We start from the raw sequence: 16,704 nt of genomic DNA on the forward strand, positions 1-16,704 counted from the left end.
GGTTAACTAGTGTCTCCTGAGGGCAGCTTGTTAAGAACAGAGTGCTCTTGCATAATACTCAAAATGGTTCCTTTTGCCCTCCCCCTGCTGGGAGAAGGAGGGTTATTTGTTTGTTTCTGATGTTACTGTGGGAACCTGGTTGAGCTCCTGGAGGTAATTCTCACAATATTGTGGGGTTCCCCCTATGACTGTGCCCCCCTGGATGTTTAATTTGGACTTGTTCACATAGAGCCTCCTGCAGTTTGTCAGTTACAATTCTTGTTTTCCTACCCTGGCGCTGGTTTCCAAGGAGGTTTCTGCTCTTGAGTCTCTGCACTAGTTAAGTTGCCTTTCTCCCCTCCAGTCTTGGGGGCAGAAGTTTGCCCTGTTTCCTCCCTCCCCTCTTACATCTCCAAGAAGAGTTGTTGATTTTTCAGTCTCTTGAGCTTTTTACTTGTTATTAGGATGAAGTGATGACTTACAAGCTCCTTACATGCGGAACCAGAAACTGGAAGCTGCACCCTAGGGTCAGTGATTGCCTTTCTCTGTCATACGACTTGGTGAATTGTTATTCTCTTTTCCATATTTGTGTTAGCTTCCAGCTTTACCCTGAAGTATCTCTGAGAGTTCCTGTAATGTAAGTTTTTGTTTGTTTTTTGCCAGCAGCATTCATCTGGGATAATTCCTCCCTTTTCATTACACTCACTTTATTCATTTATGTCAATATGTTTACCTTCAACCTCTGGCTGCATATCCACAGTCTTTAAAACGGCAGTGTTATCAATATTCTCAAAGTTAGCTATTTCTTCTATAGCTACATTTATATTTGGTTAGAATTTCTCTCCAGCATTATCACTTTTTGTTTTTTTGCTGCACTTTCAACTTTGTTGGCTAAATCGCTCTTTTGATTGTACATTTTTCTGAATTGTCATGTGGGTTTATCACTGTAAGACAAAGAGGCAGAGTAGTTACATCTTTATTGTCCCTGTGTGAACTGAATAACAGATGCATAGTGATCAATCACTGACAGACTTCGAAAGAAGTAAAGTGATTGGTCACTGATCATGATATACATCTGTTATTTGCAGTGATTTGTGGACCAAAGAGCTAGCAGTAAAGTCTGTACTTTATACAGTTGCTCACGTTTTAATATGAGTAACTAAAATTCAAACTGTGTTGTTGGGAGAGTGAATTAAGCTGTAAGTAACTGAAATTTATGCATATTGGAACCATGCAAAGTGAGGACTGCCTGCCCCTTTTTTATTTCTTTTTCTAGCTTTATCTCACTGTCAGGGACCTCCAGTACAGTGTTAAATGCAACATCCTTGTCTTGTTCCTGACCTCAAAGAAGATCTTTTAATTTTTCATCAATTACTATGATGCTTGCTGTATACAGTTTGTTATATATCAGCTTATAGTGTTCCTTTAGTTTGCATACTGTTTTCAGGGTTCATCCATATTACAGCATGTACTTCATTCCTTTATATTGATAAATAACATTCCATTGACTGGATATACCACATTTTATTTATCCATTTATCAGTTGAGGACATTTGGGTTGTTTTAACTTTGGGGCTATTATTAAGAATGCCGCTATAGCCCGGCGGGGCGTGGCTCAGCGGTCGAGCATCGACAGGCGATTGCGGTTTGATTCCCGCTCAGGGCACATGCCCGGGTTGCGGGCTCTATCCCCAGTCAGGGGCGTGCAGGAGGCAGCTGATCAATGACTCTCTCATCATTGATGTTTCAACTCTTTTTCTCCCTCTCCCTTCCTCTCTCTGAAATTATTAAAGATATATTTTTTTTAAAAAAGAATGCTGCTATAAACTTTGATGTACAAGTTTTTAAGTGAACATATATTTTCAGTTCTCTTGAATATACAATTAGGAGTGGAATTGCTTAGGCCATTTGGTAAGTTTGTTTAACATTTTTGGGAACTGCCAAACTATTTTCCAAAGTGTCTACACCATTTATATTTTCACCAGCAATGCATAAGGGTTCCACTTTCTCTATATTGTTCCTTTTTTTTTTACTTTAGCAATTCTGGTGAGATGGTAGGAAATGTTTTGAACAGTAAACATAGTCTACCACATTCAACTTGTATGTACCTACTCTATACCTGCATCAGAATGTACTGAAAACATTTTAAAAGAATGAAGTATTTCTCTCACTAGAGTGTAAGTTTCTTGAATGTAGAGACTATGACTTATTCACTTGTTTGAATTTAGGGCCAAGGAATGAATGATTGAATGAATGAGTGTATTAAAGTAAGGATATGATAAATGCTGTAAGAAACATAAGGAAAACACTTTGTGTGGGTTTACCACAAGGAATAATAATTTCAAAACTGGAGCTAAGTCATTTTTAAGAGTTTTGAATATGAACGTGTGTCATGGGCAGGGGGGTTTATATTAACTAAATGTCGTATCTGTAATGCTATTGAGGTGAAAGAAATCTACTTGTGTTTGGTTTAACCTTAACAAGTACATGAATTCTTAATAAACATTTAAAAATTCATAATGTCTTATTTTAAAATAATATATTTGACATCTATGAAGAATATCCTAATCTCTCTTTCTAAGCATTTCAGATAAATTCTCCCTTAAATAGCATAACATGATTTCTAGAAGCTATTGAGTGCTGTATAGACAGATGAAGTAATAGCATCTTAGCCTTTTACTAAATAAAGCAGGTAATGTCCCATTGTCTAACAGAGAAGGGAATTAAGGGGTGAGTAGGACAAGAGAGGTAAGAAAAAGGAAAAAATACTGTTTTTTGAATCCTGTAGAATAAAAAAATCCAACAGCGGTAATATTTGAAATAACTTTAATTCCAGAGAGAATTGTAAAATCAGGTGTTAGAACAGGAAACTTAAAAACTGCTAGTTAGAAACTAAGGAAGCTGATGACTTTATTCAAAATAAAAAACAAAGCCCTGGCCAGTGTGACTCAGTTGGTTGGGCATTGTCCCATGCACCAAAAGGATACTGGTTTGATTCCCAGTCGGGGCACATGCCGGGGTTGCGGGCTTGATCCCCAGTAGGGGGCGGGCAGGAGGCAGCCTGTAGATGTTCTGCTCTCACATCAGAGTTTCCCTTTCTCCCTCTTCCTTCCTCTCTCTCTCTCTCAAAATAAAAAATTAAAAACAGAAAACAAAAAACTTTGATGAGATAGCATTAATTAATAAATGCTAGGGAACAGTGTTCCCTTGTCAGTGTTGTGCTTCAAACCTGATGGGTTTGTCTTCAGCCTCTTTCCTTATGCCCCTGGATGAAAAAGAAAAATGCTTTACATATATGGAGTAAGAATGGTTCTTATCCCAGCTTTGCCAGAGAATATTTGTTTCATACTTACAAGATGCAGTGGTCAAAGTTAATGCATTACTGTATGTATCTTACTGGCAAGGGAAGGTTTAACTATCAGAGGAGACTTGGTACTGTTCAGAAGGCAGACACGCCTAGCAAGGAGAGCTTGGGGAAGAGCAAGGAATAAGCTGTATATGGTGTTTAAGAAATATACTCAAACACAAACACACATATGCACCCAGACTGACGCCACCCCCACCCCACCCCAGTATGTAGCCTTCTTTCATTTAGTAAATATGCATTTAGAGTTCCTCCAGGTCTTTTCATGATGTGTGTTTGTGTGTGTTTGTATATCTCACACATATTGTAGTTGTGCCCTTAATGAAAACACTCTGCTTCCAGGAAAAAAAACCTGCTTGTTTTTCCACATGACTGCGGAACAATTATAGCTTCTAGGAGCCCTTCTCCTGTTCCTGGGAAAAAAGCTGGGTTGGTTGGTATTTGCATAATCGTCTTTAGGGCTATTGTGGGCGGGTTTGGGCTGCTGACACAGAGCTACAGACTGGCCACCTGTCCAGAACAAATGAACTCGGCCTTTGTGCAACATTATTATCTGTTTCTCCACAGTGTTATTTCTGAGTAATGAATAATTTGATTAAATATTATAAAACTATTTAGGAGATGTTTGTGTTGAACTCAAATCTTCCATTTTGGGGAGAGAGAAATTTTCTGCCTATTCCACTGGCACAACTATGTATTTCCATGTCTCCTCTGGCATAGTTTTGTATCTGCTTTTGTGAAATTATCCTCATGAATATTAATTAGGAATGGGAGAATTTAAAAAGAAACTTCAAAATGATTTGTAGTCATCCTTCTATAAGTTATAAATTAAATGTCTGTTTTCTAGGAGTCCATTTCACTTATGTAGAATAATTAATTAAATTTTTAAAGTCAGCAAAAGAAGAAGAAATGTCTAAGGTCTTGAAATAAACACTACCAGCCCTACTTTACTCATTATCTTTGATGATTAACCTCATTACTCATTTAGGAAGTTTTTGCCCCAATAATGCACATTGCTATGTTAACTAATTTTGTTAGTCATCTACATTCAGCCTGTAATAGGAAATTTCTCAGTTTTTAAAAACTTACATGTGAGCAGTGTTGGTATTTCTTTTACATAGTCACCAACTGAATTGAATTTTCATGTTAGAATTAACTTGTAGTTGCTAGACCCTGTAATCATATTATATAAGAAAAGTCTTGCCTTGGCTGGTTTGGCTCAGTGGTTAGAGCATCCGTCCGTGGACTGAAGGGCTCCAGGTTTGAGTCCAGCCAAGAGCATATACCTCGGTTGCATGCTTGATCCCTGGCCCTCATTGGGGTGCGTGTGGGAGGCAACCAATCAATGCCTCTCTCACACCAATGTTTCTTTCTCTCTCTCTCTCCCACCCTCTCTGAAAAACAATGGAAAAAATATCCTCGAGTGAGGATTAAAAAAAAGAAAGAAAAAAGAAAAGTCTCAATATCAAATAACTGGCCTGTAATTAGTAAGCATTTTTTAAAATTACTTACCAGAGTTATTTTTGGGCAAAACTTACATAGTTATGACAGTGATCACTTCTCTTAGTTCTCATTAAATATATATTAATGAATGAAAGATTAAATACTGCGAGGAGACATTATTGAGTACCTATAGTATATACATCAGGTGCTGTGTATATGTTATTTTCTTTGATTATCATAACTATCTTTTGGGGTAGGTGGTATTATGTTTTTTTAATCTACTTTAATTTTTTAGCAGTTTTAGGTTTACAGTAATTTTGAGCAGAAAGTATAGAATTCCCATATATCCTCTCTCCTCACATACATATCCTCCCCGACTATCAGCCTGCACCAGGGTGGTACATTTGTTACAGCCAGTGAACCTACATCGTCACATCACTATCACTCAAAGTGTTTTTGGCAAATGTATAATGACGTGTGTTCAGCATTATTGTATCATTCAGAATAGTTTTAACACTTTAAAAATCTCCTGTGCTTCCCTATTTGTTTCTTCCCCCCACCTCACCCCTGGATACCACTGATCTCTTTACTATCTGTAGTTTTTGCCTTTTCCAGATGTTGTATAGCTGGAATCACACAGCATGTAGCCTTTTGGACCAGCTTCTTTCACACAGTAAAATGCATTTAATTATCCTCCATGTCTTTTCATGACTTGATAACTCATTTCTTTTTAAGTGCTGAATAATATTCCATTGTCGGGATGTGCTGCAGTTTATTTATCTATTCACCTCCTGAAGTATATTATCTTTATTTTATAGATGATGAGACAAAAGGTGAGATCAAGTAACCTGCCCCTGTTCACATATGTAATATATGTCACGTCTGAGACCAAAGCCCGTGATCTAATCAGTGGTCTCTACAGTAGGTTGTTCACACTATTGGGGGTGTACAAAATGATCATATATACATGAAGGGATTTTTAACAGCACTCTGTGTGCTGTACTGTCCAGCAGTTTTCATCTGATTAAGCTGATTTACAGATGATATTCTCTGATTTAAAATAAACTATTTTGAGACAACTAAGAGTCAAACACATGAAATTATTTGCTTGCTGATTTGATACATTCCAGTTTCTGCTTTGAAGAAGGAACTGCTTTTACAGCTGTCTCTAAGCTCAAGTGGGCAGTTTAATTATGCTGACTAATCTAACACTTTTCTTATTTAAAAATAACTACTAGCTTGCTCCCCCCCATTAAAACCTTCATATCAGAGAGGTATGCATGTCATACAAATAGGTATAATTAATCTAAGCCTTGAAATGTAACTTTAACCAAAAAAATTGTGATGTTTAGTGACTTTTTAATGTTCTAAATAAGCTAAAAATATACATTTTGCTTTAAAAATTGATAAGCCATAATTTGTTTTCTAATTGATAATGTTTAAATATTATAAAATAAACTCCACCAAATTCAGTTTTGCCAACAAATAATATTAATCTTTATTAGAAGATAACTATAACACACAGTGAAAAAATATGTTGCTTTTCTTACTAATAGCTTCCAGCAATTTGGAAAGAAAAATTCACAAAATGTAGGGGAAAAGAAAAAAACATTCATAAAAGTGTAACCATCATTTCTTGGTTAAACAATCTAGATCTGCAAAATGGAAAAATGAAATAAAAGCTATGAAATAATAGAGGTAAGCTAAGTCAATGCCTTTTAATTAGTAGGGCTTTCTCTTAATTAAAGCTTGCATATATATTCCTTTGGGAATAAATGGAGGAACTCTATAGGAGAAAACAAGACTGGAGGGGGGGAAATCATTGAAGTAAATTTGAAAATGATTATATAACAGGCATTTAATATTTAACATTGGGTAGATTTGACCTTGTGGCTCCTGAAGGGAATATACCTTTTATTAAACAAACTTCTAGGTTATATACTCACATTGGCAACAGCATTATATAAACTGGATATTTAACATTTCCTCTCTGTTTAAAGTCCAACTGTACTTATACACATACTTTCTCTTATGAAATTGTCATACTGTTCAGTGGAGAACTAAGCGTATTTCAGGCAGATGACTTTTATGTCTCTTATGTATGTTAAAGGCAACACTGCGTTTTGTGTAAGCATAGTGAATTAACAAGATGATACATCCCTGTTCCAAGGAAATACCTTTTTAAATGTGTTTTTATGATTCTATTAGAAACATTATGATAAAATGGTGCTTTTTTTTTTTTTTTAAATGAGTAAAAGAAAGACATTGGAGAATCTTTCTTAAAGAGAATAACTTTATGTAAAACAGCTTTGAGAGTAAATATCTCCTGGACACAAAAAAGAATTCACTGTGTAAGTGTCAGCATAAGCTTCAAAGAACAAGTTGGGTGCTTACAAGTAAAAATTTACTCCGCCAACCCATCTCCCACATTTCCCCTACTATTTTTTACATCACCATTTTTTTTTTTTTTTTTTACTTAAGTTATGCCAAACCCTTCTTCCTTTCTCAGTTGGTCAAATTCCTATTTGTTCTTTCAAATCTAGTTCGAATGTACTTAAGTTTATTGATTTGCCTGACATATCTCACTTAGGAGAGATAGTGGCTTTTCCTTTTTTCTTATACTTCTGCTAAACCTAGTATTGTTTGAATTATAATCCAACAACCCTTGTAATTTATAGGCTACCGGTATATTTGTCCCTGGGGGAGATACCATCATTCATCCAGTTGTATAAGGTCAAAATGCAAAGGGTCTTTTCTGTTGTCTTCTCCCTTTTCCATAACTAGACCATTAACAATCATATCAGTTTTCCCTGCTACATATTTTTGTAAACAGTCTAGTTCTCTCTGTCTCAGTGCCTCCATCACAGTTGAAGATGTTTTTTCTACCAGAATACTGCAATAGTCTTCTTTGGATCTAAAGAGTCACTTGTAGATAGCACATAGTTGGATCATGTTTTTTTTAATCTATTCTGCCAGTTTCTTTTGATTGGAGAGTTTAATCCATTTACATTTTGCATCAATGTCTCTTGTGTTGAGTTTTTACAGTGAAATGTTTTAATTTTCTTATTTCCTTTTGTGTACATATTTTATAGCTTTTTTCTTTGTGGGTACATTTAACATTCTGAAGTTGTGACACTCTAATTTGAATTTATACCAGTTTAACTTCAGAAACATAAAAAAATTCTACTCCTGTACAGTTTCCTCTCCACCCTTGTTATTTATTGATGTCACAGAATTACATCTTTGTACGTTGCATGTCTAAAAATGAACAAAAAATTGGTTTTTTAATAATGCGACAGAATGTGAATTTACATACCAAAGCTATCTTTTGCAGTCTTTCAGACTAACAATTTTTTTTAAAAAGTGTTAGTCTCTTAAATAATGTAGAAAAAAAGTGGAGTTATAGACCACTTTTCTGATACTGCTAGCTTTTATAATTGCCCATATATTTACTTTTAGTGAGATCTTTCTTTCTTCTTACAACTTCAGGTTATGTCTAGTTTCCTTTTTTTAACCCTGCATTTCTTACAGAACAGGTCTAGTGGTCACAAACTCAGCTTTTGTTTATCTGGTAATACCTTTATTTCTCCCTCACTTTTGAAGGGTAGTTTTGCTGGATGTAGTATTCTTTGATTTGTATGTTTTTTTTGTTAATCCTCACCTGAGAATATTTTTTTTCATTGCTTTTTCAGAGAGAGTAGAAGGGAGGGAGGAAGGGGGAGAGAGAGAAACATTGATGTGAGAGACACATTGACCAATTGCCTCCCGCATGTACCCCGAACCCACAACCGAGATACATGACCTTCACAGGGAATCGAACCAGAGACCCTTTGGTGAGCAGGCCTGCACTCTAACCACTGAGCCACACTGGCCAGGGCGGATATAGTATTCTTAATTGACAGTTTCTTTCTTTTAGCACTTTGAATATTTGGACCCACTGTCTTCTGCCCTCCCATGATTCTGTTGCGAAAACAGCTGATAACCATATTGGTGAGCCGTTGTGTGGTGATTTACTTCTCTCTTGCTGCTTTCAGGGTTTTCTCTTTGTCTTTAGTTTTTGACAGATTGATTTTAATGTGTCTCACTGTAGGTCAATGAGTTCACCCTACTTGGACTTCGTTGAGCTTCTTGGCTGTTTATATTCTTGTCTTTTGTCAAATTTGAGACATTTTTGATCATTATTTTTGCATATAATCTCTCTGTCTCTTCCTCTCTCTCTTCTCCTCTAGCACTCCCTTGGTGTGTATGTTGGTCCATTTGATGGTGTCCCAAAGGCTCCTTAGGCTCTGTTTACTTTTCTTCGGTGGAGAATAGGGGTGCAACAATGGTTGCCCACCTCTCTGTCTCCACTTCCTTGATCAGAAGCAGCGATTGACAATCGGAGCACAGATCCCTAATATTTGGAGGACAGGGTCTTTATTGCTCACACTACATGCAGGCTGCTCCAAGAACTAGTGCTGCCTACCGCTGGACTGGGAGGTGGGGGTAACTGCTATTGAGTTAAGTACAGCAATAGGCCAAAATTAACTTCTTCAGAGTTCCATAACAGTTATATAAGACAGAGTCTGCCATTGAGTCTATTGTCTGCGTTAGGATATAGATTGCGGGTGCTTCCAACCCCACCATCTTCCCCAGATCTTCTCATGCACTAGTCATCTAATTGGGGATATAATTCAGAGACAGGCAAGTGGAAGAGATACAAAGGGCAATGAAAAGTATTTCAAAACTTGCCTTAAGGGTGGGGTTGACATTTTCTATTACTATTAAAGTAACTTAGGAATAATAAAGACAATCATTGTATAATCTACATCAGTTTGAGTAGTATCTGATTTATGCAGTAGACTTGTTAATTTTTAAACTCATTTGCATAATGTTTGGAATTTCATGACAAAAAGTTATAGTATATAACACCATTTCCTATAATTTTGTGGAGCCATCTGTATGTTGGGAAGAAATGGGTACAGAATAACCTGTGGGAGAGCCATGGAGCACGCTCCTACTTAGCTTGCTGTGGTAAGTGGTCAAAAGGTTAAGCCCTCAGTCCGTTTCCCAGTGTCTACTGAATAGTGGCTTTCTGTGTGTTGCTTCACTTGTTAGAGCAACATTGAGAGATAAAACAAAGCAAGTCTTACATCAGACACTGATGGCTTTTTAAAACGTTGGAATGGGATGTTATTGGATGTTCCAAAGACTGTATTGATAGTAACTTTTTATGGAAACTGCTGCTTCAGAGTAAACTGTATTTGGAAATGAAATCAATATTATACACCAGTGATGTTCAGGTAAATATGAATACATATTACCTGTCTAGTCCACCAGTTTTAGAGAGTAATATTGCGGGCTGAGGGAGTGATATATTTTCTTTTTTAAAAGAACAACAGTTTAAAACAGCCATACCTTTTTTCCCCTTAGACATTTAATTGGGATATATTTTCTTTCTGTATAAATAAACCTTTTATTTATAAGATATAGCTTTAAGCATAACATAAAAGGGAAACCAATTAAGTATAGAATGCTTTCCAAGGCATTAAATGTTATTTAGGACTTTTCCTATAATGGCCATGGAGTATTTCTTGAGTTTCCATGCAGATGAGATCTTGAACAGCTGCAAGGAACGCACAGAAGTCATGATTCCTGCCTCTGTGAACTAACTTGAATAAAGTCTTTCATCTAAAGATCTCACTGTTTGTCTATTTCATGAATCCCTCATCTCATCTCTGAAGGGCTCATTCAGTTTAATACAGTTCAACTTTGTGGTGTAGAGCTCAAGAAATCACTGTTGTGACTTATAATGCACAAAAAAGATAAAGTAACTTAAGAATTCTTTAAAGATTAGATAAAATCACTCTAAAATGGTGGAGTTTTGTTTTTGCTTTTGCTTTTTTGCAAAGACTTAGAATAACTAGGGATTCTAATTCAAATATAACTAGTTATGTGATCTTAAGTAAATCCTGTATCCTCTTAGTGTGAAATTTCTCTGGTTATAACAAAGCCTAACAGAGTTCAGAGGAATAAATGTTTTGAAATGCTTGTTAAGTTCATTTGTTTTATTTAATTCAGTCCTGCTCATAATCTGAGGCTCATATCATATCTCATGTTCTGTATGAAGTGTTTGTTCACAACAACTTTAGCAGTGATTAAACTGAAAAAATCATTACCATATCATTTAGATGCAATTTGTTAAGTAAATATCAGGTGACTTTTCATTTGTGAACTTATATCATATATGCTGTATATTTGTCAGTAACCCATGTGTTACCTCCCATTTTACACTGTGTACTTCTTATTCTTGTCTACATATTATGAGTTCTTCACAAAAATTAATGTGTAGTGCTAAGTATGGAATAAACCTCTGGGATTTTTTTCCATTGCTTTGGAATATACATATGTGTTCTCTTCCAATAGTGGAGAAGTTCAAATTTGACTCTAATTTTACTAAGGAAGTTATTATATTAAAAGCACCTGGTCATAATCTTAGAAATCTGATACAGTGCCATCATCGTGCCCCTGCCCCCCTTGATCATATGAAAATTAGGATCCAGGGAAACTTTGATTCAAGCATTTCTAACAGAGAATGACAAAACACAAAAGGAGTTTGGATATTATCCATTAGAAATGAAATAATGTAGGTGGCATTTATTCATGCAAACAGTGAATATTATTGCCATCAACTAAGTTAGGCTCTTTGTTGCTGTAGCCTGGAGACAATGATTTTAAAAAAAGACAAGATTACTATCCGATGGAGTTTATAGTCAGTAAACAGACAAAAACCTGGTGTACTAGACACGTAATATATATTTATGTTTATCTGAGCATCACTGATATATCATGTTGATTTAAACCAGACAATGACAGTGTAATAAGCATTGTGAATGATTAGGGTGGTGTATGAGAGAGAGTAACTGGCTAAAAGGTGAGCTGTTTCTTGTACAGTGTTTAAAAAAGGCCTCTTAGAGAAAAGATACAAAGATCCAAAGGATAAGGAAGTGCCTACATTGTGGTCTCTAAATGTGGTTTCTCCCAGAAAGGACTCTGAATTGGTTGGGAAACTAGTTTACTGAAGATCTGGAATAGGAACTGCAAAAGAAAACAAAGAAACTATCAAAGTCTGATGGGGTCATGATGTGGGAGCCAACTTGGAGGGACTCCCACTGGCCACAGATGTAACAATTAGGACATTAGGACATGAAGAGAATAGTGACTGCAATTAATGGAAACACATCTCTTACTCAAAATATATGAGTTTATAGTGTTACTTTAAAAATTCATTGTTCACCTTAGGACCAAAACTGGACAATCAAATATTTATCTTGCCTTTCCTCTGAGATAATCAAATTCTTCAAGGAAAGAGAGTTCTTTAAAAAGAATTCCAGCTAGTGAATGCAGAAGGAATGATAAACTATTCTATTTTAATGAAATGAAATACCCAGGCAATGTAACTTCTCACGTTATCGTATATACTTTTGAATATTTTGTGTTAGAAATTTTTAAAATCATTTTAAAGGAAGGGCAGTGAGAATTCAGTGGGTAGAAATGGGAGCGGTGGAAAGATGTTTCCCACAAATAGGAACAGTATGAACAAGGTGGGGAAGTGGAAAAAAATACTGTACATATCCAGGGAAGACTTAGTAATTGGCTTCCCCAAAGTGCAAGGTATGTAAGTGGTAGTATTGTGGACGTGCAGTTATATGTGAGCTCTCAGAATTCAGTCCCTGGACGTAGTGAAACCAAACTATTGCCAAGTTCAGGAGGAACTTGAGCTTCAAAGGAGCTTCTCTACAGTTCCTGCTGCCCTTTGGCTCATCGAAATGATAAACAGAAGCATTCAACAATGGATTTAATGAGGTCAAATTGATTTGGCAGCAGACCTAAGTAGAAAGGTACCATATAGAGAGAGCAGCATTAATTTTACTTGGGCAACCTCTGCTTAAAGTATGCAACCTATTAATGTGATTGTTCTTCATCTCAGCATTTTATTTATTCTTTTTAAAGTTGTTTGTATAGAGATAAGCATCCCAAAGTTAATGATTTCTAATCCATTACATTAGGCCCTGGTATAGTGTTAGAGCACCACATATGTTTCTGTCTAAAGGAAATACGTTCTGTATTTAGAGTGAGTAGTTTAATCTCACTTGCCAACAAAATAGTCTTCTCAGTTCAAATCCTGATACCCACCCTACCTGTTATAGATGAATATTCTGTTTTGTTCAGGTTCATGTTGTCTTGATAACAGTAATTGGGTATATTTCTTTGTAAAACTACTTTTTTCATTTGAAGTGATTTGTGCCATGGTATTATTTAAAAGGCAAAAGCCTTTAAAATGTGTCTTGAACAGTATTGGTATGGAATAACACCAAGGTTTATTCATTGATTTTATAAGCCAGTGTGTATCTATCTGCTCCAGAATTGGCTGCTGGAACTTAGAATTGCAATACATGTCACAGCAGAGGAATGGTGGGAAATTGAGATGTGAAGCTGTGTAATCAGAGCTTTGTGAAGGTGGACAGCTCTGTTCCCTATGATATACCAGAGCTAGTTTGTTTTAATGGCTCGTGAAGTAAAAAAACATATCAAGCCCAGCTGGGTGTGGCTCAGCGGTTGAGCATAGACCTAGGATCCAGGACATCGCAATTTGATTCCTGGTCAGGGCACATGCCTGGGTTGCGGGCTCGATCCCCAGTCAGGGGCATGCAGGAGGCAGTCCCCTCTCTCATGGTTGATGTTTCTATCTCTCTCCCTCTCCTTCTCCTCTCTCCCTCTGCCTCTCCCTTCCTCTCCCTGAAATCAGTAAAGATATATTTAAAAGAAAAAAAGCATATCAGTTTTCAGTTTTCTCATCCTCCTACTCACCCTTTTCCTAAAAATAGAGACAAGAGAAGACTGTGGCAATAATAAAATAAGTTACAGTGTTCTACCATTCAATATTGATTCTTTACTTTAGAATTAAATTTGTATTTAGAAAGATGGGATTTGCTGAGTACTGTATTTTAGGAAAAGAGTCTCCTTTATGGCACAATACTTATTTTATTAAAAAAATATATTTTTTTAAACAGGGTATCCAGAAGTTGGCTAGTCAATATCTGAAGAGAGATTGGCCTGGAATAAAAGCTGATGATCGGAATGATTACAGGTAACTTAATTAAGTAGTTCTTGCCTGTTTCCTTTAAAAATGGTTTCACTGAGAGCCATGCCACATATAAATAATGTAGACTCCAATTTTTTTAAAAAATTGCTTCTTTTTTCTATTCTGTTTTTAGACATAGTTTCAAAATTATCAAAAAATGTTAATGTTTCGCAACATATATAGATAATCTATATAAAATAGATAATTTTATGTCTTAGACCAAGATTACATTTGTTTAATTAATACCCATATATAGAATTTAAGAGAGTAGATGACATTGAAACACATTATTTCCTCAGCAACCAAAGATGAAACACATTCCAACAATAATGAAACAAGATTGAAATAATGAAACAAGATTGTAGTGTTCTACCATGATCATTGATTCATTTCAAAACAAATTCTAATTTTGGAAAAGTGGGATTTTGTGAACCTAGAGGAAAAGAATTTCTAAGTTTGTTTGTTTATGAATTAAATATAGGGTATCTAGAAATTCGCTAGTCAATATCCCACATACACATTTTAAAGAAGGTAGATGACAATGGAATGTAAATTCTGTCTTCAGATATCTTTAAAATATTTATAATTTTGTTTAGAAGTTAATATCTTTGTTGAGGTTAATTTGGAAGTACTTATAGGTGTTTGTGCTCAAGACTTAGTGCTGAGGCAACCACAAGTCAAAAACATATTTCAGTGGTTGCTATCTGGTTGGAGTTAAGACTGAGCCCATGAAACAATAGCAGAGAACCCAGGGTAATTAAGAACTCGTATTGAAGTGTGTGGTTGGGAGTCTGTATATGAAATCATCAGATAATTATCTAATCAGATAGTTTCTTAATGGGGCTAGAAAACGGAAAGTACAGGAGAAACCCTAATAGTTCTTCACAATTGCAGGAATGACTGATAACTTGGAAGGTAGCATGATACTATAAATAATAGTTCCATATAGTTGCCATATAGAATAATAAAGGAAAACAGGAAAATAAACAAAAATAGAGATTTTCTTGTGGACTTTCCATTACCTACAAAACAACCCCACGAGGTACATATAAATTATATTCTTTTAATATACGAGGAAACTAAGTCTCAGGTTATATGCATTACTCAAGGTCACACTGCTATTTAAACACACAGTCATTTATTCATTCATTCTTTATCCATGAGATAGACATGAAATATCTACCATATGCTAGCTGTGGAAGTAGACTTTAGGATTAGCCTAGAGGATATGGTGCCTGTCCATAGGAGCATGCAGGAAGTAGCCACTATGAACAGCTGCAGTGTTTTAGTAGGATAGGTGCATTGCAGCTGCAGAGGAAACCTAGGCTGCTAGAGCTGAGTCTTAAAGGATGTCCAGGAGTTTGCCAGGGTTGTGCAAAAGGAATTCTAAGCAGGAGTAATTCCTTAAAGGCACGGAGGCATGAGAAAATACAAATGTTAGATAACAATAAGCAGTTCAGTGTGGCTGACGTGAAGTGTATGAGAGGAGTCATGGGAGGGTACATAGATAGGCATCTTGAAGGACTCTGCATATCACAGTTTCTTTTTTTACTCAGAAGATAATGGAAGCATTAAAGAATTTCCACAAGAGTCATAACTCGTTCAACTGCACTTAGTAATGGTATGAAAGTGGATTAGAGGGATGTGAGGAAGAATTCAGAAGGAATAGAATTGCAGGAATTTAATCCCTCATCTCTTATTTGAATCATGAAAATTACAGTAAACTAGGTTATGGGGAAGATTTCAGAGATATTTAGAAAACTGAAGCTAGAGGATTTGTGATTGATTTGGCAGGGTTTTGGGTTTTTTTGTCAAATTTGTTCTGAGACAAACTATAAACGATTTTCTATAACTACCAAACTATAAAATAGTTTTCTCAGTATCTAAAATAGCTCTTGGAAATAGAAAGTACTTGATCAATATCTGCTGACTGAAAAATGAAGTAGAGGGAGGAAGAGGACGTCTATAGAATGACTCCTAGGGTTTTTAACTGAGGCAACTGGGAGGACGGTGGTACCATTGTGAAAAAAGACAGATCAGGATCGAGGGTGAGAATGGCAATTGCCAGTTTTCCTGTTTGTTTATTATGAGTTTATTTTCATTCTAGTCATTTTAAATTTCCCTTTTAACTTTTTAAAATACTTATATTTTTATTTGTATTTGTAGTTTAAAAATGCTTATCCAAGAAATGCATGTTCGTAGCATGTGCAACAGAGTATAAAGTGCAGCCCTGCTTCTCCCAAGCTTCTTCCACTCACATTTCTACTCCCCCAGAGTAGTTGCTGCTGAAAGCATGTGGTCTCTTCTTCCATATTTTCCTGTGTGATGCATACATGAACATACAGAGTTTTGCTGTTTTTAACAGGACTGGAATCATTATATACGTATGTTTCTGTAACTCCCCCCTGCTCACACACTCACTTAAGGAGTAGTTTAGGCCTCCTTTTGTGTCAGTACATTCAGGTCCTGCATGCTTTTTAATGGCTGTGTTAGTGCCATAAGTATGAATAAATTGTAGTTTTGTTGTCCATTTGTCTGTTGGTGGTTATTTAGTTTATTACTATTGCAAATAATGCTGCAGTGGATAACTTGTGTATGTACATAGTTATGTCTTTGTGGACTATGAAAGTACTTATAAGGTAAATTTGTAGAAGGGAAATGCTGGATTAAAGGGTTTATATATTTAAAATGTTGGTATTGCAATTAACCTTCATAAACTCTGTCAGTATACAGGATTGGGCAAAAGTAGGTTTACAGTGTGAGTATGTAAAACACCAAGTTTATTTTGTATTAT

At 35.8% G+C, this 16,704-nt stretch overlaps 1 protein-coding gene across 4 annotated transcripts in view; it reads left to right on the forward strand.

Moving 5' to 3' along the window:
- The window catches only part of FCHSD2 (FCH and double SH3 domains 2), a 167,974-nt gene that overhangs the window by 64,014 nt on the left and 87,256 nt on the right, over positions 1-16,704 (forward strand). For 3 of the 4 annotated variants that reach the window (XM_087821671.1, XM_016208483.2, XM_087821670.1), the window contains one exon: positions 13,840-13,916. In XM_087821671.1, coding sequence (XP_087677797.1) covers positions 13,840-13,916 — 77 coding nt within the window. Of the gene's footprint in view, positions 1-8,702; positions 8,777-13,839; positions 13,917-16,704 lie in introns of those variants that run through there. The other variant, XM_016208484.2, reaches the window with a different exon arrangement.

Source organism: Miniopterus natalensis, chromosome 11 (genome assembly GCF_054644295.1).
Source record: "Miniopterus natalensis isolate mMinNat1 chromosome 11, mMinNat1.hap1, whole genome shotgun sequence".
Classification (NCBI taxonomy): domain Eukaryota; kingdom Metazoa; phylum Chordata; class Mammalia; order Chiroptera; family Miniopteridae; genus Miniopterus; species Miniopterus natalensis.